The following is a 25,000-nucleotide window of genomic DNA, read 5'->3' on the forward strand; positions in this document are numbered from 1 at the left end:
TGAATATACTGATATAAATATTTACAGACGTGTAATGTTTCGTCCACTGTTGTTAAGATTTCTACTGTCTATAAGTGCTACATAGCAGTTTAAATGGTTGCAGATGTGAAGTTCTTTGGGCCTCATTGCAAAAAACAGGTCAAGCCAGGCCCCCAGTGGCCGCCCATTCCGTGGTCCATGTGTTCCTCTAGTCTTCTGAGAACAAGTTGAGGCCGAGGTCAAGGTTGAACGCAGGACATCCGCCTCTTTCCCATCGTCTTTTCACACTCGATCATCGACCCTGTTTATACGTTAATTCCTTTTCTTTTTCTACCGTCTTGTTTTTCCTGTTGCTTTGCACTCTTCCTGTCATTATCTCACTCTTTCCTTTTTCATTCCTTCCATCACCCTCCCCTTATTTTCCTTATCACTCTGTTTTTCCACTAACTCCCTTTCTCTTTCATAATTAGGCTGCATGTTTCATAATTCTCCCCCTACAGACACAGATTGTCACTGCTATCAGTCTCTCAACAGCAATTTCTTGTCAAACAGCCATGAGGCCAAACCAGATGAATTTTACTATGCAGAGCTCATGGCCCTCAAGTGGAAGAGAGACAGCTGTCATCATTTGTGATTGGCCTAATTCAGTGGTCTTCATAAAACATTCGATGGCCAAAATGATGTGGACACTCCTTCTAATTATTGAAATCTGGTCCTGTCATAGGATGCCACCTTTCCCACAAGTCAGTTTGTGAAGTTTCTGTTCTGCTAGGTCTGCCCCAGACAACTGTAAGTGCTATTATGGTGAAACAGAAACATCTAGGAGCATCAACAGCTCAGCTACAAAGCAGTAGAAAACGCAAACTCACAGGGTGGGGCTGCCAAATGCTGAACTCTGTTGCATCACTCACTACAGAGCTCCAAACTGCCTCTGAAAGCAATATCAGCACAAGAACTGGGGTGGGCTGTGGCCAAGCAGCTGCACATAAACCTAAGATCACTATGCGCAATGCCAAGCATCAGCTGGAGTGGTATAAAGCAAGTCACCACTGGACCCTGTATACTTTGTTACCCCCTTTTACCCTGTTCTTCAGCGGTCAGGACCCTCACAGAGCAGGTACTATTTAGGTGGTGGATCATTCTCAGCACTGCAGTAACATTGATGTGGTGGTGGTGTGTTCGTGTGTGTTGTGCTGGTGTGAGTGGATCAGACACAGCAGTGCTGCTGGAGGTTTTAAACACTGTGTCCACTCTCTGTCCACTCTATTAGACACCCCCACCTTGTAGATGTAAAGTCAGAGACGACAGCTCATCTGCTGCTGCACAGTTTGTGTTGGTCATCCTCTAGTCCTTCATCAGTGGTCGCAGGACGATGCAGGCTTGATAGTTTTGGATGGTGGACTATTCTCAGTCCAGCAGTGACACTGAGCTGTTTAGGGTGCATCCTTTAAAGACATAAAACTGTTTGGACATCTGGTTCCCATCACCACCACTGTGAACAACTCTGTCTCACGTACATTATGCAGAATATTTAAAAAGTTACTAGAATTCTCTTTTAATGACAAGCATATTTCACCATGTACCAGAAAACAAACAAACAAGACTGTAATTCAAATCATGTGTCAGGGCAGGGTTTCGGATCATGATCCAGCCCTCATCGGAAACCACCTGACGGTGGTTTGGACAGCTGTTTGTTTTAAACCACTGAAACAGCCTCAACAGTGTTTGGCTGCTTGTTTGTTTTCTTATCAGCATGTTTGGCTACAGGATGAGCTTTCAGACCCTTCAGGTCTTTGGGAATCGGGATTTGTAAACTAGTTTGCATTTGTATGCAGTTATAGTTTATTTTGCATTGGCTGAATAATGAACTCCATGGGGAATAGTACACCTGCTATTCAGGCAGGCATTTACAATTTATGTAAAAAAATCATTTTAAAAGTCGAATCACTGTTGAATATTCAGTAGAAATGCAAATAGTGCCAACCCAGCTCATTTGAAGGGTTATTCTGGCCTAAAACTAGATGTTAATTCATTGTTTGTTGTGTTCTGTATCCTGTAGTGAAGCATTACAACCCACAACCTCATGCTTGACAGAATTCACAATTTTATATTGTTTTATTGTTTCTGTTCATTAAAATTCCCTAAAATTTTATCTTAGTTTAATGTGGTTTCAGTGGATTTTGGTCGTTTTTCTTCACAACAAGCTTAAAAAATCACTAATAGCATGCTAATGTCTCAATAGCTAGCTAGCTAACTTTTCCGTTCCACCTTAAATAGTCCAGCAGTTCTGACTCCTGAACTGCCAGAATGTAACTGCTGGACCATTTAAGGTGGAACGGGAAAATCCGAACAAGAAGCTGGAGAATCTCTGACTTCAGCTTCACATCACTGAAGAATTAGGGGGGTGATCATATTTTATTAAGTTTGTCCCGTTTCGTAGGGCAAGATTTCAACCACTATGGTGATACTCGAAAACAAGGGGTAGGGGTAAAAGGAAGAAATGGGATTGAAACTGCAACATCTAGACAGCAAAGAAGCTACACTGCTAACCTTCACCTCAAAACTCGACCCCAAAACAATTATAGTTCTTTCAAAACTTCCTCCCACCTTCAAGATACACTATATTTCCAAAAGTATTCGCTCGTCTGGCTTCACACGTTTATGAACTTGAGTGACGTCCCATTCTTAATCCATAGGGTTTAATATGATGTCGGCCCACCCTTTGCAGCTATTAAAGCTTCAACTCTTCTGGGAAGGCTTTCCACAAGCGTTAGGAGAGTGTTTATGGGAATTTTTGACCGTTCTTCCAGAAGCGCATTTGTGAGGTCAGACACTGATGTTGGGCGAGAAGGCCTGGCTCACAGTCTCCGCTCTAATTCATCCCAAAGGTGTTCTGTCGGGTTGAGGTCAGGATTCTGTGCAGGCCAGTCAAGTTCTTCCACACCAAACTGGCTCATCCGTGTCTTTATGGACCTGCTTTGTGCACTGGTGCTCAGTCATGTTGGAACAGGAAGGGGCCGTCCCCAAACTGTTCCCACAAAGTTGGGAGCATGAAATTGTCCAAAATCTCTTGGTGCTGAAGCTTTGAGTTCCTTTCACTGGAACTAAGGGGCCGAGCCCAACTCCTGAAAAACAGCCCCACACCATGATCCCCCCTCCACCAAACTTTACACTCGGCACAATGCAGTCAGACAAGTACAAGACACGACTGGACTTGCTGCACAGGTGGCGTCCGATCACGGTACCACGCTGGAGTTCACTGAGCTCCTGAGAGCGACCCATTCTTTCACTAATGTCTGTAGAAGCAGTCTGCAGGCCTAGGGGCTCGGCTTTATACACCTGTGGCCACGGAAGTGACTGGAACACCTGAATTCAATGATTTGGATGAGTGAGTGAAAACTTTTGGAAATATAGTGTATATCATCAGATTTGTCTTTTATTTTTAATTCCAAATGGTTCAAAATTGTGTTTCTTTGTATATTTAATGCATGTTTTAAAAAATGACTGCTAGCTCAGCCACTGATCTATAGCTTTATAAATACAGCCAAGCTAGCATTAGAGTTACTCTTAACTTGGTCGTCAATCAAAATTGTGAAGAAAACTGCAACTCTACCTTTATTCAGTACAACATGGATGCAAGAGAGGTTTTTACCCTTTTATAGAGAAAAGAGTCAAAACCGAAGCAAAGTGTCTAGACAGCAAAGTAGCTACCATGCTAACATTAACTTTCAGCTAAAGCTTAATTCACCATAAAGCAGCTGAGGTTTTTCAAAAGCTCCTCCAACCTTCAGAATCCATCATCAGAAGGGGGTTTTCTGAGAATTGAAAGAGTAAAATTTCACTCTTTTCTAGAGAAAAGAAAATTGAAGCAAAGTGTCTAGACAGCAAAGTAGCCAGATTGCTAAAACTGACTTTTACCCTGATAGCAGACAGTTTTGCTTTCCTATGTGAGTGCTGGTTGATTACAGGGCAGGTGTTAGGCATGCAGGCCAGACCAGGGCCAGATCTTGGACAGCTACATACAGTTTTCCTTGTTTCTACATTTGTGGGACAGTTCTGCTGTGAATATTGTGGACCAAAAGTGTAGTTGGGCCTGATTGGGACCAGATTTGGGCCATTTGGTGGTAGGTTGGTTGGTGTAGTGGGTAACACCTCTGCTTTCTATGCTGTAGACTGGGGTTCAATCCCCACCTGAATAATCTCCCTACTCTATACTGACAAGAGTCCTTGGGCAAGACTCCTAACACCACCTTCGCCTACCTGTGTAAAATGATCAAATTGTAAGTTGCTCTGGATAAGAGCGTCAGCCAAATACCGTAAATATATTATAGTTTTACTCATGTTACAGTGTTTGGGCCAGATCAGGGCTAAGGACCCAGCCACACACCGGGCCAGAACAAACCAAGAATGTGAGCCAGACCAATTTTGCTAACTGGGCAGCTAAAGCTTACCCTCAAAAATTCACCCTAAAGCAGTTTGGGTGGGGATTCTTAGAATTAAGAGTGTAAAATCTCACTTTTTTCTAGAGAAAAGAATCAAAACTGAAGCAAAGTGTCTAGATAGCAAAGTAGCCACCTTGTAAACTTTACCAATTAGCTAAAGCTTACCCCCAAAATTTCCCCCTGAAGCAGTTGAAATTTTTAAAAAGTTTCTGGCACCTTCAAAATACATCATTAGAGGGGGGATTTCTTAAAATGTAAAGTATAAAATCGCACCCATCTTCTATTTATCTGCTTGGTTTTGTCTTCTATCCTTGATTCCAGATGCTTCCACAGTGCAGCGCCCTCAGTGCAGAGATTCTGCATCGGAACAAACGACTCCCTCACAGGGGAGATGCTCTACATGCTGGAGACGGATGATGCGTCGCTGATTGGATACCATTTGTGCTGGTATTGACTAATGAAGCTGCAGCCGAGTAGAACAGATGTTTCAGAAGACTTTTCATAAACATATCAATTTCCTTTTGTCAGCTTTGTGGCAACACCTGTTGTAAAAAGCGCTATATGACTTCTGGCTGAAAGGCAATGTGCAAATACATCATACAAACATTGGGAGTCCCTGTGGCGTCAACCAGTCTTCACTGCTAGAATCCAGTGTTCTATAGGCTAATAAACGGATGCCAGAGACTTTTACAGGCAAAAGAAGGAAAACGTAAGCGAGACAGTAACGTTGAAGTTACCTTAGCTTAAAAGTTAAAACAAGTAACTTAAAAGTAACTCAAAGCTCACTTTTAGCTAAAGTGTGACCCCAAAAATCCACCCCAAAGCAGTTGTTCCTCCCACCTTCAAGGTGCTGTCGAGACCAAGGCCCGTCCCCTTCAACCCCAGACCCTTAACATATTATAAATAATGAAAGAAATATTTTAATACTGGCTGAACACGTTCACTAATAACTGATCTAAGTTCTCGAAAAGGAAAGGGTCTTCAGATGCAGAGTTTGTGGAAAGAGGGAAAAAGGCTTCTTTATTTCTGGGTCAGGGTGGCACAGGGTCTCGAGAGACCCCAACTGCGCAAATACAGTGTTCCAAACAATTGTTTATATACCATTTATCTGGGGTAGTTTGATATCTCCCCCGCCTTGCTTCTCAAATTGTGATACTAGCTCATTCTCTAATAGTCGCATCTCTGCATCCATCAATTTGATTTGTGAGAGAATCAATATTCTCTGTTCGCCAATAGTACCTATTCGGTTATTGATTACAGTATCTAATCTGTTTGACTCCTGATTAAGGGAATATTTATTCGTCAGAAGGGGGTTTTCCTAGACTTTAAAGTGAAAAATCTCACTTTAGATTCAACTACGGCACCATTGTAGGTACACAGTAGACAGATACAGCGATGGTAACGTTTTGCAGTGCCACTTTAATACAACCCACCCAACTGACTCATATTTACTCAGCTTATCATCCACATTTTGATGAGTTATCATCAAAGTAGTGTGTGTTTTTAATGGAGAAGAGAAGGAGCAGAGGAGCCTTTGATCTCCACATTTTCTCACAGAAAATAAAGAGGTCTGTTCATCTTTATTTGTTTGCTTGTTCTGGCCTTCGTTCGTGCCGGAGTTTGTCTTTTATCTTTAATTCCAAATATTTCCAGAAAGTTTCGAATGTGTGTTCCCTCTCAGTGTTCAGGGCGTCTACTGTAACGGCCTTCTAGGCCTCAGTGCAGTGACTCTGCATTGAAACTAATGGCTCACTCAGAGAAGACAGCATGTTCCGCGTGCTGGAGACAGATGATGCGTCGCCGATTGACAGCCATGTGTGTTGGTATTGACTAATGAAGCCACAACCTGGTGAAACAGATGTTTTTCAGATGAATTTTCCTTCGTCTTCCGGCTGCCATTAGGACTGAAGGGAGCCATCTTCCGGTGACGGTCAGAAACTCTATGACTCCCTCTTTTAATTGGATTGTGATTGGTTCCTCGGCACTTTGTGGTTGTAAAAATAGATGGAAAGATGGAAAGTCTTCGTTTACATGCTCACTACAAGTAAACCGATCTAAAATGACGCACATGCGTGGAGAAGGCTCAGAGTAGACGTTACCGTGACAGTGAACATCACGTGAGGTCCAGTCAGAGTGAGATGAGCAGCAGTGAGCAGTGATTGTGTTTTTAACTGCTTTAAAATGACGTCAGACTCAGGAAAACGTTCCTCACATGTCCTTATTAAAGAAGGCCGAGAGGAAGACGTCGTGCTCTGAGACGCATAAGCTGGACGTCCGTCCCGCCGCCGTCTTTTAAAGATCAGAGCATGAACTTCGTCTCCTCTGCAGACCAGTTTCTGCTCCGCCGTGTTGAACGGGATAAACTCTCACTGTGACGCGACGCTCATGCAGAACGGACTGAAACTTTCCAATAGGGAATGTAATCGGATACAGGCGTTTACACGGATATTAATCTTCTGTTTAACGGATTATTTACAGGATTACCCACCTCGATCAGTCGGCTAGAAACTGTATTGTGAATGGCCTCAATTGGACTAGACTGTTCCGATTGATCTATGAGTCAGATTATTAATGGATTATTAGGCTGTACGGACGACATCAACACCACAGTCAAACTCATCCCAGACTGGACTGAGCGTGTCGGGCGTCGCTGCTCTCACGGCTCTTTCAGTGGGATTTCGGAGATCATCCAGTGCTGTGGGACCAGCGCCGAACGCTCTGAGCTGCTGGAGCTTCACAGTTCTGACGGATTCACTCTCATTGACGTGGAGAACGCAGAACGCTTTCTGCTCGGGGGTCTCAGCTCCTCTCAGACTGAAGGAGCCAGTCAGACACTCTATGAGCCCCTCTTACAGTTGGATTGTGATTGGTTCCTCTGCGCCTCACGACTGTAAAAATATTATGCTTTGAAATGGGACAAATCTTTTTGAATCACAATGTACATTATTTGCCGTCTTCTTCTGGCTGCCGATAGGAGATAATCATTTGTTGTCCTATGCACAGTTGCGTAGACTCAAACTTGATAATCTGCCCTAAACCAGTTGGTAAACCAATTTACCTTCACTGACATGAATGGAAATCAAATACAGTGCAATTATATGATGCATATGCCATGCATAAACCAAAAAAGCCATGTGTAGGACTTAGTGTAGGGGGCAACACTTTTACCACTAACGCCGTAGACTAGAGCTTAATCCCCTGCCTGGGTAAACACCTTACACTATACCAGTAAGAGTCCTTGGGCAAGACTCCTAACACTGCTTTCACCTACCTGTGTAAAATGACCAAACTCTCTATCACTCTGGATAAGAGTGTCTGGTAAATGCATTAAGAAGTGTTCACTGAGATTTTGACTTCCAACCCAAACAGTTGTAGTTTTCCAGATGCTGCTGCCACCTTCAAGATACATTACCAAAACAGGGTTTTCCTAGTATTTCAACTGGAAAATCTCTTCTAAAGGCCACCTGAGCTCCACAGTATCAGGCATGTTTAGAACACATGTTGCAGTGGTTACCTTCATTTTGGCCAGAGTCTAACTTTAAATGCATGTAAACAAACTGAATCAGTAGCCCAAGTCAGAAATTCAGCAGTTGTCATATACACAAACATTTATTGTTGGGTTGCGACCCTCAGTCCTACTCTAAACATCAGGCAGCATATAAACTCCGACCGACAGCGTCATTAGCCGGGCGCCTTGTTATCAAAGCACCGCTTGTGTATGTCTAAACCCACTGGCAAGCTGAAGCTCATCCCATCAGGCCGTCGACTGTCAAACAAAATCTTGCGTTAGTGCTGAATATCTGTGCAGCGGCTGCAGAGCATGGAATGTGGTAATTCGCTGAAACTACTCGACAAATATGAGAAATCTGTAAACAGACTCTTAAATCTGAGCCCAGTTACGCTGTCCAGCCAACGTTTCCTCTGAAATGAAGGGTGTTGATCGGAGTAACAGCTTCTACTCTTCTGGGAAGGCTTTGAGAACACTGCTGTGAGGATTTGGTTGCATTAGTGAAGTCAGGTCCTGATGCTAGACCAACTCATTCCAAAAGTTGTGGCTCCATCACTCCATGCTGCTCCACAGCCCAGTGCTGGGAGCCTTTATACCCCTCTAGCCGATGGACTAAAGTGGACTAACTGCAGGGGGGCTGCCATAACGTGTGGGGGTCTTGGTTGCTGCACTGGCGCCGGAGCTCCACTCACTCCCGTCTCTCTGAGGATCAGTTTGATCTTCATCCTCACCGTCTGTGAAACTTCATGCCCTCTTTGAATGGGGGGAGATGAAGCCCCCGATAGCCGTGTAGACCACCCTGCCTGAGATTCTCCTTCAACAGCACAGACAGACGGTTTCCTCCGAGTCCGTCCGGCTCTTTATTCTAGATAAACAGTTTCCTGCTCGGCCGTTTCAGCCGGTTCTTACACTGATACCAGGCTGGTGCTGATGAGCAGGAGAGACGGGGGGGCTGAGTGTTTCTTTATGGGGGGAATCGATACGAAACTGCAGCTCCACCAACTCAACGCCCCTCATTCAACACCAGGAGGCGCTGCTTCACTTTGGAAAGCCTTTGGCCACAATACTGCGATCTTTCCTGGTATTAATGCCACTTTTGCTTCTATAGTTTACAGCCAAATATGAGCTGAAAAATGTGCTATCTAGAACCCTTTTCAAAAAGGTTCTTTATAGAACCACCTACAGCATATTCTCCATCCCTAAACGGCCACGTCGGCCAAAATGTGAACCAGAATCACTGCTTATCTGCTGTATACATGCCTATTTTCATCCTAGATTGAGGTTCTCCAGTTTAAGGAGTGGATCCTATTGGCTCGGCGCAAACTGAAGAAGGGAACGTCAGATCCTAAGCACGTCTTGGCTGATCGACTGCGATTGGTCAGGGGGAGAACGTCTCTGACGCTGTAAAATTCTGCTCACATTAGTCACCGTTCTTGTATCAAATAACACAGCAGGGCAAAGAGCACAGCATTAAAACGTGGATGAGGAAGAGACTCAGCTGTGACTCTAAGGCGCTTCACTTTCCTGCCTCATACCCAAGGATGGGAGTGTGATGTTGCTCCTGACCCTGACCACAGAGCAGGACGAGGCCTGGGAATAATTAACTTCTATACAACTATATAATCATAATCTCTATACCAGAGACTCGCACTGAAGGGCTTGTCCAGTTACCAGTAAATAAAGCAGTACAACATGTTCGGCATCACTTTCTATGAATGTCACGTTTGTAAGCATCTATAAACACGTTCATAACATGTTATAATGCATTCATAAGGCATCATAAACATGGCTATAAATATTTACAAATGCGCATTATAGCCATGCTTATTGTTCATTATGAATTGCTACCACAATGCATTATAAGTACTGTTCATAACAGATTATAAGAGCTCATAAGCTGTATTAGTCCGCTCTGAGTAAAGTGGACCGTACTGGACTAAAGCCTCCTCCAGGGTTCAAGTTGAAGAATTTACTGAAGGATTTACTGAAACACTAAAACACAATAAAGCTCATTACTGGCTTCAAATGTCAGAGTTTAAACTAGAGCAACATCAGAGTTTCACCCAATGTGGGAAAGTCAATGTTCACCACTGTTAATGTTCACCACCGTTAATGTGCACCACCGTTAATGTTCACCACTGTGAATGTTCACCACGGTTAATGTTCACCACTGTTAATGTACACCACTGTTAATGATCACCACTGTTAATGTGCACCACTGTTAATGTTCACCACTGTTAATGTTCACCACTGTTAATGTGCACCACTGTTAATGATCACCACTGTTAATGTTCACCACTGTTAATGTTCACCACCGTTAGCCTGGCACTCACTTAACACTGCATGTCCAATAGAACTCCAGCAGAAACCAGCACTACTGTACTGTAGTGTAGTGTAGTGGTACAGAGTGACGGGTTCTAGTGTTTGACATTAGAACCAATGGGAACCCACTTTACTATCTCACCCCTCCCTCTCCAGGCCTTCACTCCACAGTGACTACACGCTCAGTGTGATGTCAGAGGGGGTTCAGGGGAGGGGCTGATGGGTACCTGGTTTGCTGTGATGTAATGTAGTGTAGCATTTAAAGTGGGACGCTGGGTCAGAAAAGCTCACTGTAGCAGTGATTCTAGGCTGGACGGCCAGTTTGGAGCCTCTGAATATTCAGGACTGAAGCCCTGTAGCTCTAACAGCTCCAGCACTGAGAAATAAAACATTGGAAATCTCAGTAAATAAACTTTATATGTCTTTACTTTAAACTCTCCAAGCTGGGACTGACCTCTTCAGCACTGACAGTGTAGCATGTTATTAACACTACTTATAAAGCATTATATTAACAATTCATAATGTATAATAAGCTTGGCTATAAAGTGTAATCCAGTGCAATTCATTTTTATAACCATGGTTATAATGCCTTATGAATGCATTAACATTTTATAAATGTATTTATAGATGCTTATAAATGTGACCTTGATAGAAAGTCTTACATTTAACAGTTCATGGCTTTTCAGACGCCTACAGCGTCACTACACCAGCCTACGCTTAATCATGCCACATAAAGGAAAAGCGAGTGGCACCACCTAGTGGCCAAACAGAGCTATGGCAGTTTCAGTGAGGTGTGCTTCACAAAGCAGGGTTACAGCAAGTCCAGCGCTGCCCAGTAGAAGAGACGAGGAACTTTCCTATGGGGAAACACTTCACAGACGCCTGCATCATTAAACTGTTAAGATGTAAACAAACTCATTCAGACTGTTCTGATTGGGCTGAACTGTACACAGGTGTGTCGATCTGAACCACCTGAGGAGTCTTTAAAAGCTCCCTCACACAAATTTATTACAAGAACGGGACACGGATACTCGGCCTGAGATCGGAGGCATTGTTTTATGATAGTTTTGAGAAGGTTTCGGCCTAAAATATGTCGATTTCAAATTTGAGTGCACAAAATAATAGCTGTGCCCAAACTTTTGCACAGGTCACATTTAATGCTGTATTTACATTAAATGTAGTGGGATAAAAGTCCAATACGTTGAAAGTCTACGGCTTTATTTACAACCAAGTGTCGTTTGACCAGAGGCGCCAAACTTCTGCATATGACTGTATAAAACTCTTTGGGCTTGAGCAGTTGGGGGTTAGGTGTCTTGCTCAAGGACACCTCAGTCATGGACTGTCAGCTCTGGGGATCGAACCGGCGAACCGGTTCCCCAACCTCCAGCCCACGACTGCCCCCTACGTGAGCTAGAACACCAAAAACACCAGGCAAATACAGAATAAAAGGTTTAATTCAAACTCCGCCCCTTTCTTCCTTTCATATTTAGATTGTTTACCACAAACATAAACTGATATACAGAGACAAACTGGTATACAAAGACAATGAACAAAAATAATTAGACTCAAGTGGGTTGTTGATTCACATAAGAATGAAACCATAATAATAATAATAATAATAATAATAATAATAATAATAATAATAATAATAATAATAATAATAATAATAATTACATGCTTACATTTACATCTTCATTTTAAAGAAAATAGTGTTACTTTCTCTTTAAGCTTGATTGACAGCACAGAGCAGCCTTCTTTGCTAGCAACACAGACGGTGGACACTGTTCGTCCACACAGGACTGGACATTGTTCTTTTCAAACCCCGGTGACTTTGAACTGGAACCGAAGGTTAAACTAAGCGAAGAAAAACTTAAGGAAATCAAGACGAAGCAGGACTTAATCTACAGCTGGTATCAGATATGCATTGGCTGAAATCCAGAAAACGTCTGGAATGCAGTTTCTTAACTGTCGGCTTGTAAGTCACGTTCAGGATCCATGACCTCTTGCGCGTGTCCAGGTCATCGCTAGATCATCTGGGACCGATATGACAATCATAAACCGAGCCATGAAGGGATGCATGTGGAAAAAGACGGGTACATTACAAAAGGGTCAAAAATCATTCCAGCGCTGAGGCTTTGAATCAGGTTTCTTGCTACAGATCTACAACAATCAGGCAGAACGTTCTGACCACCTCCTCGTTTCTTCACTCTTTGTCCACTTTATCAGCTGCACTTTGTAGTTCTACAGTTACAGCAGAGCTGCTGGAGTTTATAAACACTGTGTCCACTCACTGTCCACTATATTAGACACTCCTACCTCTTCAGTCCACCTTGTAGATGTAAAGTCAGAGACGACAGCTCATCTGCTGCTGCAGTTTGTCCTGGTCATCCTCTAGTCCTTCATCAAGGGTCACAGGACGCTGTCGGCTGGATATTTTAGGTTGGTGGACTATTCTCAGTCCAGCAGCAACACTGAGGTGTTTATAAACTCCAGCAGCACTGCTGTGTCGATCCACTCAGACCAGCACAACACACACACTAACACACCACCACCACCCAAACAGTACCTGCTCTATGGGGGTCCATGGGGGTCCTGACCACTGAAGAACAGGGTAACAGAGTATCAGAGAAACAGATGGACTACAGTCTGTAACTGTAGAACTACAGAGTGCAGCTATACAGTAAGTGGAGCTGATAAAGTGGACAGTGAGCGTAGAAACGAGGAGGTGGTCAGAACGTTATGTTACATTTTTTAAAACTTCAGGACTTCATCTGCAGGTGGTTGCCATCCTTTAGATTATGTAACCATTTCAACAGAAATGGTCCAAAATCAGATTATATTCCATAAAATGACCACTTTGGTTTTCTTACCACAGCAACGATCTGGGAGAAAATACTGCAGTCCAATACTTTAAAATGGTCAAATTTCAAACTAGCTAACTTTTTAAAGTGCTTCTCAATGAACCTGGTCACCTTATCATAAACACTTTCACAACGAAGGAACACATTCCCAAAGCGGAATTACTGAACCATGGCTGCCTCAAAAGCTAGAATTATAGCTACCAACAGAGTGAAAGGTGCAAAGCGAGATGCTCTGCAAACCACTTGAGAAGTCAACATCAAATAGGGCTGCACAATATTACCTTCAAGCTACACCTTTAGCAGACGCTCCGAATCACGTTCCCACAGAAGGTCAATCCAGAGTCGGGAGTCTAGCCCAAGGACTCTTATTGGTACAGCCTTATTATGCGTTTACACGTTGGCAGTAGACAGACTGCAGCAAACCGGAGACTCTATTGTTCTGCTGCCTCCAGACGAAACGCCCCGCAGATCGTATCGACGACTGGGACGTCCCATCAAGAATTCAGTTTGCCCAACCGTCGCTGTCGGCGGCAGCGGGGAAATAAACCGGATGCTGATTTTTCTGGATGCCAGGAATGCCAAACTTCATAGCCATTGCTGAATTCTAGACAAACCCAAGCATTACACAACTTATTTTCCTAAAACAATCCACAAAGGATGATCATCCTTTGTCGCCACTAATCTTGTCATCATGCCAACATTTGCCTGGCCTTGTCCGGTCATCGGCCACATACCGCTATGCGGTAGGAACGCTATTTTCAATGTAAGCGTGAACGCAGCATTCGAGATCTCCGAATCCTGGGCTGCTGAGTGGAGAAACCTACACAATATAATAACATTATATGGTTCGTTAACCATTGCAATACTGACTTTGCCGAGCTTGCTGTGGGCATCTGAGCGTGTTTGTGGGCGTTTTCGTTCCAGATTCTACCAACAAAAAGTCGCTTATATTGGTCAAAATAAATGTGGCATCGTGCCGTACTGCAAAGTGGAACAATAAACACCACACTAGTATTTTACCGTATCGTGCAGCCCTGTTCTTCAATTTGTCATTTCAGAATTGCAATCAATGACAGAATGAAGACCCCCGACTCACTCATTCTAAATAAAACTGGAAGCTTGTTCCTTCTATACTAGTAACTTTTTTGCATGTTTTAGGCTTGATTTCTTAGGAGAAACAGTCGTATTATTGTGTCATGGTTTCAGCAGTTTTGGTGGTTTTCCTTTAAGGAAAAACAACGTTCATCCATAAAACTGGCAACTTCTGATGAGATTACAGATTCTTCAAACTCATCCATCCATTTTCGGCTACAAACACAAACGTGGAAAGACCACCGGTGTCCATTTATTTTGGCACGACGGTGCTCATTTCTGAGGTCTGGGCAAGCCTCGTGAATTTTCATAACAAAAACAAACCCTTGGCGTGTTTGTGCTTTGAGACTACGTCGTCACTTTTTTTAAGCCTCTGTCACAAAACTGTTTACAGCAAAGTTTTAACACATTCCTACTGGTACTGAATGTTTGGGCCTTTCAAATGATTCCGATGCAGCCGTTCCACCCCACTGGGCGCCCAAATGTGAGGTTACGGTTCTGTGTACAAAATACAGTGAGGTTCAATCGAAAGAGGCCCCGAATATTCAGTAATAACTCTCTGAAGGACGAAGCAATCGGAACGAAACAACATGCCATGTGCCAATGTGCTTCAGTACATCGCTGTTGTCAGGAGGAAACCTCATATCTCCAAAATGTAACTTTACAGGAGAAGGAAAAATCCTACTTCACTTTTAATGAAAGTCAATGAAACCAGAATTTTTTCCAAGTCATTTTGGGTCATTTCTTTTAGTCCATTCATTCTAAAACTTACATACAATGTAAGGGAGAACAGATATTTTACATACGAGATACGAGGTTTTCTTCTAACAACAGCGATATGGAGCTTTGAACAATCCGGGATGTCCCTGCATCGGAGCGATGAGGCAGTTTAACTCCCGTTCGCACCTTCCGGGTGGCACACCACGTACCCCGTGCGTCTGGCCGAAAACGGAGATCAAGTCCAGCCTCACACGCAATGCAATCGATTACACATACGTCAAGTTATGCAACATTTTTTTTTGCTTCAGATTTGCTTCATCGTAACAGAAGCTACAACCGAATATTTGGGGCCTCTTTCAAGTGAATCTCGCCGTACTATTTAGAGCTTGGAATAGGGTTCTTTATGTGTTTGACTTGGCATTTCGGGGCTCATTTTGAGAAATGAATAGCTTATATAGATACTAGCATTCGGGAATCCCTGCTTGTGGCATTAAAGGAACACACAGCATTTTAGCGAATGGTGTGGACAACTTCGATGAACTGATATTGTACTTGTACTGTAACAGGTTCCTGGCTCTAACGGGACTTGGTGATGCCACAGCCATCCGTGCACGGGAGCATCCGGCTTCTTTGCAGGTAGGATGGAACAACCAGGTGTACACGGGCTCACCCACTCAAAACATCTGAAAGTGTTCCAACAGAAATATTTCTATTTATAACCTTGTTCTCTGCTCCTCATCCTCCTTTCTTTCTGCCTCTCCCTCAATAACTCCCTTCGGCTTAGTCTTGCAAGGCTAGATGTGGTCTGGTAACGAGGACACGTGTCTGGGGACAGCTTGTTGAAATTTTGGTGCTGGACGACAGCGAAAATCTCCTAACTAGGGTACGGCGCACCCACAAAAACGCACCTACAAAGTCCTCTAGTCCTTGTCCAGAGTACAGACATTGCAAAAGGTGGCTTACATTAGATCACATCCATGGGCTAAAAACAATCTGACAGCGCTGACGAGCTCTACGCCCACATTTCGCCCCAAATTTCTCATGGTTGTCCCCTTTGTTATCATCACGAGATCACGCCGGGCTCCGCGAGAGACAAATATTGGGACGTCTATAATGAGGGAGGTCAAGAAGTCATGAGACACTAAAATTATTAAAGGTAAATGCTACCAAAGAGATTCTCCAACTGTGGCTAAACATTTTGGCTTCTGAGGGATCAAGTAAGGTGGAGGTGACTGTTCACATACATTCTAAGAGGTCAAACAGCTTCTCCGCAAGACGTTTCTCTAGACATTCGGACAGACACGAAGCATGTGCGGAGATCATATTGAACACGTTGAGTTATTCAGTCTATTTGTGTGTAATGCATACATCAGTCGTTCTACACCAGGTATGGGGACGCGTGGTACAATCTGTCAGGAACAAAGGCACTGGAAAAGCTCTAAAACGGACGTTAGATGTTCCAGCATTCATAAAAATACAAATCTAAAAAACATACTCTATTTGGACGTCTGGTTTTGTTTTGTTTTTGGAAAATAAATCTGCGAAATTGTTTAGAAAAATCTCACGCTCTTTCACCACTATTTGTACGATTCTTACAAAAAATATAAAAAAAAAAAAAAAAGGGAAAAATTAATGACTAAAGGTTCAGGCTCTTTGACATAGTTTGGCGGTTAATTAACCCTTAAATTTACACGAACTTAGTCTTGAATATATTAAATATTCAGACTCCTGAACACCAAGCTTAACACACTCTTGGCAGAAGCTGGTATCTTGGCGCTACAGTAGAGAGCAGCAAAACATATCCAGTTGTAAGAGGCTGTGCTCTACGTCTTTGAGGGATGTTGAAATGCTTCAAAAGAAAGTTCAAAAGGCGTCACAGTGCTCAGCCAGTCGTATAGGGGTTGATGGGATCGGTAGTCTCGCTCCCTTTCTCAGAGTCTCACAGAGCTCCAGCCCATCAGGCGCCGTGGTCCGGTCAGCGGGATTCCAGCCGGCTGTACAGCACCCGGCTTCCCGGCAACAAGCGGCACGGCAAAGGCAGCGGCACCGGCAGCTGGTAATTGCGAGGCACGATGCCGTGAACGTTCCGCTCAAAGTAACGGAAGAGGCAGAACCACCAGACTCGAGAAAATGGGTTCCCCTGGGACGTCTGCTTAAGAAACTACAAAAACACAGAACACAGGAATCTCACTTAAAGCAAAGGAACAAGGGCAACAAGTACAGAATCTGATTACAGACAAATTTAAACAGGTAAATTTACACTTCAGCGTCTCCCAGCCTGATGCACCTGTAGCGCACAGTCTGTTACAGCAGTAAACGATTTCTATACATTTCCCTGCACAAAAGAACAGAATACCCATCGACTCTAAGCACATTCATCAAAGAAGGCTATGGGCAAAGGCTTCAACACTTGGGCCCAGCCCAGTTTCTTCTTTTTACCCCTACCCCTTGTTTTCGGGTGTCACTCTAACCCCTTGGAACTGAGGCACAGGGGGCAGTGGTTGAAATCTTGTCCCTTTGAAACGGGACAAACCCTCAAATTAAAAATCATCACTTCATTAACTGCTACCAGCGCCGCTCTGTAGGCGACCCTGCCCGTCTGCAGGGACAGCAGAGGAGGGGAAAGTTCAGCTCCTCACTGCTGGGCTTCAGTTACATTTAGGGATCATACGCCTTCAAAGAGGGGGGCAGTTATTTATTATCACCCCCCCTAATTCTTCAGTGATGTGAAGCTGAAGTCAGAGATTCTCCAGATTGTTGGTGGAATTTTCCCGTTCCACCTTAAATGGTGCAGCAGTTACATTCTGGAGCTTCAGGCGTCAGAACTGCTGGAATATTTAAGGTGGAACGGGAAAGTTAGCTAGATAGCTACCGAGACGTTAGCATGATAGTGATTTTTTTATGCTTGTAGTGAAGAAAATTGACCAAAATCCACTGAAACCACATTAAACTAAGATAAAACGGTGGTGATCGTGATTTTTTAACAGAGAAAATTCTCACATTTGTGGGTTTCTTTGGTCTCTTGTTCTCCGTCTCGCCGGTTTCTCTGTTTTTCTCATATCTCTCTGTTTGGAGTCTCTGAAAAACCTCCGTTTGGAGGGTCATGTAGCCCCAACACTTCACCCCACCCCTCTATCTCAACAAGAATCGGGACACCCCACCCCTAGACATGAATCATAATACAGCTTTGATAATTTGGAAGAAAACTCCAGTTTATTCACTTGATTTTTCATGGTGTAGTGATGATTAATTGCCTTTTAGTAAAAGATCTGGCTGTTTGGCCGACTAAGAAAAGCCATAGTTTGGTTAGAGCCTTAGATGCACAATAAGCCCAACTCACCTGCTGATTGGCCATTGTGTGATACCACCAGAAGAGGCGTGTAGTGATGAAGTATGCAACTACCACATCTACTGTGTAGTGATCGTGAGCCAGCAGGATACAGAAAATCCCCACAGCGCTCAAACCCAGACATATCCAGTGATACCACCAAAACCTCCGTGGAGAATCTGCACACAGTAAACAACTCATTTCCTCATTTCATGCAATTCTAGAAATAAAACAAGCATAAAGAAACCACAGCAAGTGATGTGAAGACATGCTTTGCCACTAGATGCCACTGTTGCACATAATTCGATCCAACCTAGTAAAGGCACAGAGACGGTCAGGATGATAGAGGCACAGATGACGGGGCTTCTTCTGTTGTAGCTTCAGAATAACAGTCTAATAGTCTTCATCCACGGATCCACAACAGATAAAGCTGTGAAAGAAAGCTACTTAATCATGAAGTGCAGTGTTCATGTAGGTGTGCACTCACACTCTTTAATAAAGAGGTATGTTAGCGTAAGCATCACGGTGTGTCCGCTGTAAAGATAATCCCCACACATGGTGTGGGATCCGGTGATTGACAGACCACCCCCAGAGATCATCTTCATAATGCGCCTCAGCTGAGCTTCGTAGTCCCCAAACAGCTGCAAAACACAAACAGACACGCAAATCAGCCCAACAACGCACTATGAAGCAGAACGGGATGGAACTACTAACAACTGGAAAACCCGATTCCGACAGTGGCTCCAAACACACTGGTCAGGTGTGACATCATGACCACCTCCCTGTTTCTGCGCTCATTGTCCACTTTATCAGCTCCACTGACCGTATAGTTCCACTCTGTAGTTCTACAGTTACAGACTGTAGTCCATCTGTTTCTCTGATACTCTGTTACCCTGTTCTTCAGTGGTCAGGACCCCCATGGACCCTCACAGAGCAGGTACTGTTTGGGTGGTGGGTCATTCTCAGCACTGCAGTAACACTGACGTGGTGGTGGTGTGTTAGTGTGTGTTGTGCTGGTCTGAGTGGAACGTTTAGCTCCAGTTTCAGGAGGTAGTTCTCAGCGGACACACGGTTAAAGTTTAACTGTTCATGGAGAAGTTCGCCATAAAACATTCGCCACTTTCCCATCCGCTCCTCTACAGCGGGGAATATCTGCACTCAGAGGAGAGCGAGACTCACACAGGAGCACAGAGAGACGCTGACTCTCCTCGGCTTCAATAAAGACCTGTGAGTGGAGAATTTAGTTTCAGCAGAGTTTAGACAGACAGCAGGACGCACAGATCACAGACTGCACTGCTTTAATTTAACATTTAAATTGAGTTTTTTTCTGTACTTTTTCTGTACGAGTTGGGTGGGTGGTCGGTCAGGTGGGGCGGGCAGATGTGCAAGATGTCCTATCAGGTGTGCCAAAGTGCAGTATGTACAGTAAGGTGTCCGAATGTGCACGCAGTGTAAATAAACCTATGATTTAGGAGAAGCGATTCAGTCCTCGTCTCTCTCCTCTTCTGGACCCACTGGGAAGAGCTGAAGAGCCTGACCGCTCTGGGGACACGGGATCTCCCGAGACTGCCAGTTGAGCAGCTCCAGCGCCTAAACGATTTCTCTGGTAAACATTTCCAGAATCCAATCCTCTCTAAAATGGTCAACATTCATATTTTATCAGTTCTCAAAGGTTTTGTGTCTACATACCGAACATCTTGTTGGTTAGCACGGCTATGAATGCCAACAGGCAGCCTGGGTTAAAAATTAGACCGATGCAGCAACAACAATCAAAGAAGTTGATTGACACGACTTTTAGACTTTGGAAGGAGGTCAACTGCAGGCCTGTAGACGCAACATAACGAACAGCCAAATAACGATTTCAGTATTCAGATGTCAGGAACGGTGAACTGAGTCCTCGAGAACATCTGTACAATATATACCTTGTAGTTCTAGGGCTTTGTACACAACTGGAACACTGCAAAATTGCATTAGGCTTCCGACTGAGTAGCACCGCAATCACTGTCAAACATCTGCAGCGTTTATTTTAGTCGCTCAGAACAGCGAATGTGTGCATGTTGAATGTACCAGGACAGGAAACCACACCCTCTGACCTTCTGGTCATGAGAGAGTGATGAGGGACTGTCTGGGTGTGTGTGACACACAGAGAGAGATCCAGCGTGATGTGTGCTTGTGTCTGTTTGTCTTTGTCTCCCACACACAGTTTCCTGTAAGCTTGTTTAAGGAAACTCGAGATTTAAATGACTTTAGGAAAAACTTTGCTAAGGTTGAGGTTTCCTCCTTTTTCGGTAAACCAGTCAAAACTAGACTAAAAACTGAAAAACAAACTATATGACTGTATATTTTGTGTATCGGGTGCTTAAGTAAATGTATTTTATTATATATATTTTTATCAACAGTGTCATATTCTTCACATTTAATAAGAGCTACGTCTAGCACCTGATATAAATCTAAAATATGCTTATTAGGCAAAAGAATGAAGACAGAAGTGGACGATATGTAGACAAATGTCGATATTGCTTTTTAACCCTAATGAGACGAGGTAAGTGCAAACAGCTGCTTCTCTAAGTCGGGAAAAAAAAAATGTTGCTCTTTTACACTCAAAGGTTGTTAGTATCACACAATCTGGTATTAAATAAGACGTATTTGTCCAGATGACGGCTCAAAGATTCCAGAAATTTGAGTTAGAGGTCGACATTCTGACTAATTAACATTTGTTTGATATATGGTCGCCTTTTGGCAAACGTGTGGTCTTCAGAGTCGGACCAAATCAGACCGAGCTGTAAAACTGGCCCAATATCAGGTTCAGCTCAGTTTGGTCAGTTTGTCCAGATCAGTATTAATGTTGTTTTGTTCCAGCCGGTCTGTAAAGCTTCTTACAGCCCGTTTAGTTTGGCGAATGGTGTTGGGTTCATTTCTGGCTGATTCCAGGTTGTTCAGCTGTTCTTCTGTCACAGCTGCCGACTGAAAAGCTGCTCAGTGGTGACGACAGTTTGGGAATTTAGTGTCGTCTCGTCTTCAGAGTCGGACCAAATCGGCTGTCGGTCAGATGTGACCTTAACAGTGTCCGTTTTCTGTTTGTGGCAAAGTAAGAAGTAAAAACGATCAAATGGCTCGAGCGTCTCCTACAGCTGTCAGAGTCGTTGCTTAGCAACGGTATCTCAGTGGAAGTAATACAGTGTTTGAGAAAAACCTGTAACAGCAAAGCTAGAACGCTTCTCAACCAATCAGCTCGCGTGGCCGGAACTGACTGTTGTATAGTGCGCGCATATATATATATATATATATATATATATATAAAAATTATAGATATTTTGCATTGGAGTACATTTAGAGGATTTTGAGTTGAATTCAATCTAATATTAGCACTTTTATCAATATTTACAAAAAAGTACAACTGTCATTTATTTGAAGTGATTTTTATCATGAAACATCTTAGGAATGATGGAAAAAAAAAAACATCAAAGTATTTGCTTAACAGTTTCTGCCAAAACAAGGAAGCAGAACGTCAGTAGAAGACAGACGTGGTTAGATTTCTGCAAGGTGTGAAATTCAAAATATATAAAAATGTTCATCACAAATGAAGCTTTGACTTCAGAATGTGCACTGTTGGGGTATGCGGTCTTACAGATGTGTAGTCAGACGTGGGCGTAAATAAAGAGCTTTAAACACTTAATTTTGTAACAGCGTCTCTGATGGTTAAAGCAGACAAAGCGGCAGCCGAATACTGAGCATACCATCATACCATCAAACCTCAAACGCACACGTTTGTCAGACGCTCATGCGTGTATTTGATTTTCTGAGTGACTCAGGTCTCAGGCCGTGGTGTGCGGCTGGGGTTTACGAGTGGTTTGGAACGACCGCTGTGCTGCTGAGAGCTTTACCTTTGGAGAGCATTTGAAGTGCATGCCTGGAACAGGTAAGGTGGTGACATACATGGTCACACTCCTGTAGAGGTACAGTGTTCCCACGATGAAGAAGAAACGGCGGCCAACTATGGACCTAAGAAACACAAACGCAGGAAGTGTCTGTACACATTTTAAAAACACCCCTAAAATCACAGACACAGAAAAGTAGTGTGTGTAGATGAGCCTTTATTCCCAAAACGTGCCTCATCGCGGCTTCAGAGAGCTGGAACGAACCAGCGCTGTGGCATGGGGCCAGCAGCCGAGGCCCCCTGACTCCTGGGCCTCGCCTCAGAGCCTTTTATTCACATTTATCTCAGATTTTTTCCTCATAAAACAAACGAAAGGTTAACCTCACTGTGATAGTGGTCTGTGTTTAAACAGGCTAACTCGTGTTTGGGGAGTGGCCTGTTTTAACAGACTGTTAGGAACTGGACTGTGAGCAGACTCTGTTACAGACCGGCCTGCGTCCGAACAGACGGCGTTACAGACCGGCCTGCGTCCAAACAGACGGCGTTACAGACCGGCCTGCGTCCAAACAGACGGCGTTACAGACCGGCCTGCGTCCAAACAGACGGCGTTACAGACCGGCCTGCGTCCGAACAGACGGCGTTACAGACCGGATTGTTTTTGAACAGACACTGTTACCGACTGGAGAAAGTAGTTAAGCCGCCATCATCATCATCATCATCATCATCATCATCATTTCTGTTATGTGTATTATGATTTAAAAAATTTTATTGTACAGGAAACAGGAGAAGCTTGTATAAAAACCTGAGGTCTGTGTCTGAACAGGCTCTGTTCCTGACCTACCTATGTTTCAGCAGGAGCCACTGTACGATCCACAGTCCCACCAGCAGCATGCCGTTGATTTCGCAGATGGAGAAGGCCCACTGCACTCGGTCAAACAGGTCAAAGAACTTATCCGGCAGAGGTGGAGATTCCTCTTTGGAAGGGACTCGCTCGTGTACCACCGAAATCACTACTGATGTTGTGACAAAGCAGCACAAGGCGTATATGAAGGCCACGGCCGTTTTAGACCATTCGGTCGGAAACGGAGAGCGCTCGTGCTCGGGAGGTAACGGGATTGGGATACGTACAGGCTCTGAATGGAACCCATTTTTCGGCCCCCCGTTGAGGACCTTGCCGTTGCTAATGGTCCCGTTGCTGAGGCAGGTTCCCACGTGTCCGTTAGTATGATGGCTGTTGCCATGGTTACCACTCTTATGCACCTCCATGTGGTTAGCAATGCGTAGTGTCTCTACGCGCTCCAGCAGCTGATGTCCGTTGTCTGCTGTAACCAGCGACAGCGGAGGATTCCTGAAGTCCGATTCGGAGAGCCGTAGGAGAGCACGACCGTCCACGTTCCGGAGGGCCTCGGAATATTCCGGCATGCCCTCCTCGGCCAGCCATTCGGACACCTCCGCCGCTGACCAGAGTCCCACCTCCATCATGGCTGAAGAGGGGCGAGTTAGAGCAGGATGAGGGTAAGGGTGGGGGTGACTTTACAGCACACGCTCAGCAGTCTAGCCCCCAGGGAAGAGTCATGTTGCCCCTGGGACATTGGAAGTGCGGTGGAGGGGGATTCGTTTTCTTACCCCCCACCCCTTTCACAATGAGAAGTGATCAGAAATCTCTGTAAGGACTTGCAGCTGGATTCCTCTGGGAATTCCTTCAACGGGAGGACCCAACACTGCAAAAACAAAACATACGAAGACAGTTGAGCTACAAACAGTGCTGTGTGAAAGTTACTTCAGCAGTGAGTTCATCACAATATACATTAGAATAAAGTCGTATTCATAATTAAAATAAACAGAAAAACAATAAAAAGTTACAAGAATTTCTCGGGTCCGTATTTTTCCTGGACACCTTCACAGCCGCCACAGAGACTCGTTAATATCATCAATTACATCATGAGCTCAAAAAAAAAACAACAAAACTTAAATGAAAACAAAATGCAAATGATGTGCAAATCATTTAAACCCTATGACAATTTTTGGCCCGTTTTAAATTTGATGTGAGCAACACCTTCCAAAAAAGTTGGGATGGGGCAACAAAAGGCTGGTAAAGTTGTGTAATGCTAAAAAACACCTGGTGGTTGATTGACAAAAGGTCAGGAACATGATTGGGTATAAAGAGCATCTCAGAGAGGTGGAGTCTCTCAGAAGTAAAGAGGAGGAGGGGTCACCACTCTGTGAAAGACTGGACCATCAAATAGAGCAACAATTCAAGAAGAACGTTTCTCAACATAAAACAGCAAAGAGCTTCTGCTTTTCATCGTCTACGGTTCAGAACATCATTAAAGACTCAGAGAATCTGGAGAAATCTCTGTCTGTGAGGGACGAGGCTGAACACCAGTATCTGCTGGCCGTGATCTTTGGGCCCTCAGGCAGCGCTGCATTAAAAACAGACATGATTCTGTAGTGGAAATCACTGCATGGGCTCAGAAACACTTCTGAAAACCACTGCCTGTGAACACAGTTCATCACTGCATCCACAAACGCTGTTAAATTCAAACCAAACTGAAAACATTTGGCGCGTTATGAAATGAAAAATACGCCAAAGGAGACCCTGAACTGATGAGCAGCCGAAATCCTGTATCAAACAAGGATGGGTCTCTGCTCAGTTCCCAAACCCTTACAGAGTGCTGTTAAAACAGGAGGTGATGAAACAATTTTTGTTGGCATCAAGTTAAAAAAAAACAAATACCAAAAAAAAAAAACAACATTTCTCAGTTTCATCATTTAATATGCCGTCTTTCTAGTATTTTCCTTTAAAATATGATTTAAATGATTTGCATATCATTCCATCCTATTTTTACTGACGTTCTGCACAGCGTCCCA

The 25,000-nt window shown here is 43.9% G+C and overlaps 1 protein-coding gene across 2 annotated transcripts in view; it reads right to left on the reverse strand.

Annotated features, from left to right (window-relative positions):
* Positions 1-14,418: 14,418 nt before the first annotated feature.
* Positions 14,419-25,000, reverse strand: part of zgc:91976 (uncharacterized protein LOC492359 homolog) — a 34,808-nt gene continuing 24,226 nt past the window's right edge. For both annotated transcript variants that reach the window (XM_017683652.2, XM_017683650.2), the window contains 5 exons: positions 22,971-23,850; positions 22,137-22,254; positions 18,740-18,893; positions 18,265-18,431; positions 14,419-17,085 (listed from right to left, as the gene is read on the reverse strand). In XM_017683652.2, coding sequence (XP_017539141.1) covers positions 16,900-17,085; positions 18,265-18,431; positions 18,740-18,893; positions 22,137-22,254; positions 22,971-23,611 — 1,266 coding nt within the window. In that variant the 5' untranslated portion in view covers positions 23,612-23,850 and the 3' untranslated portion in view covers positions 14,419-16,899. The remainder of the gene's footprint in view (positions 17,086-18,264; positions 18,432-18,739; positions 18,894-22,136; positions 22,255-22,970; positions 23,851-25,000) is intronic.

Source organism: Pygocentrus nattereri, chromosome 10, assembly GCF_015220715.1.
Source record: "Pygocentrus nattereri isolate fPygNat1 chromosome 10, fPygNat1.pri, whole genome shotgun sequence".
Classification (NCBI taxonomy): Eukaryota; Metazoa; Chordata; class Actinopteri; order Characiformes; family Serrasalmidae; genus Pygocentrus; species Pygocentrus nattereri.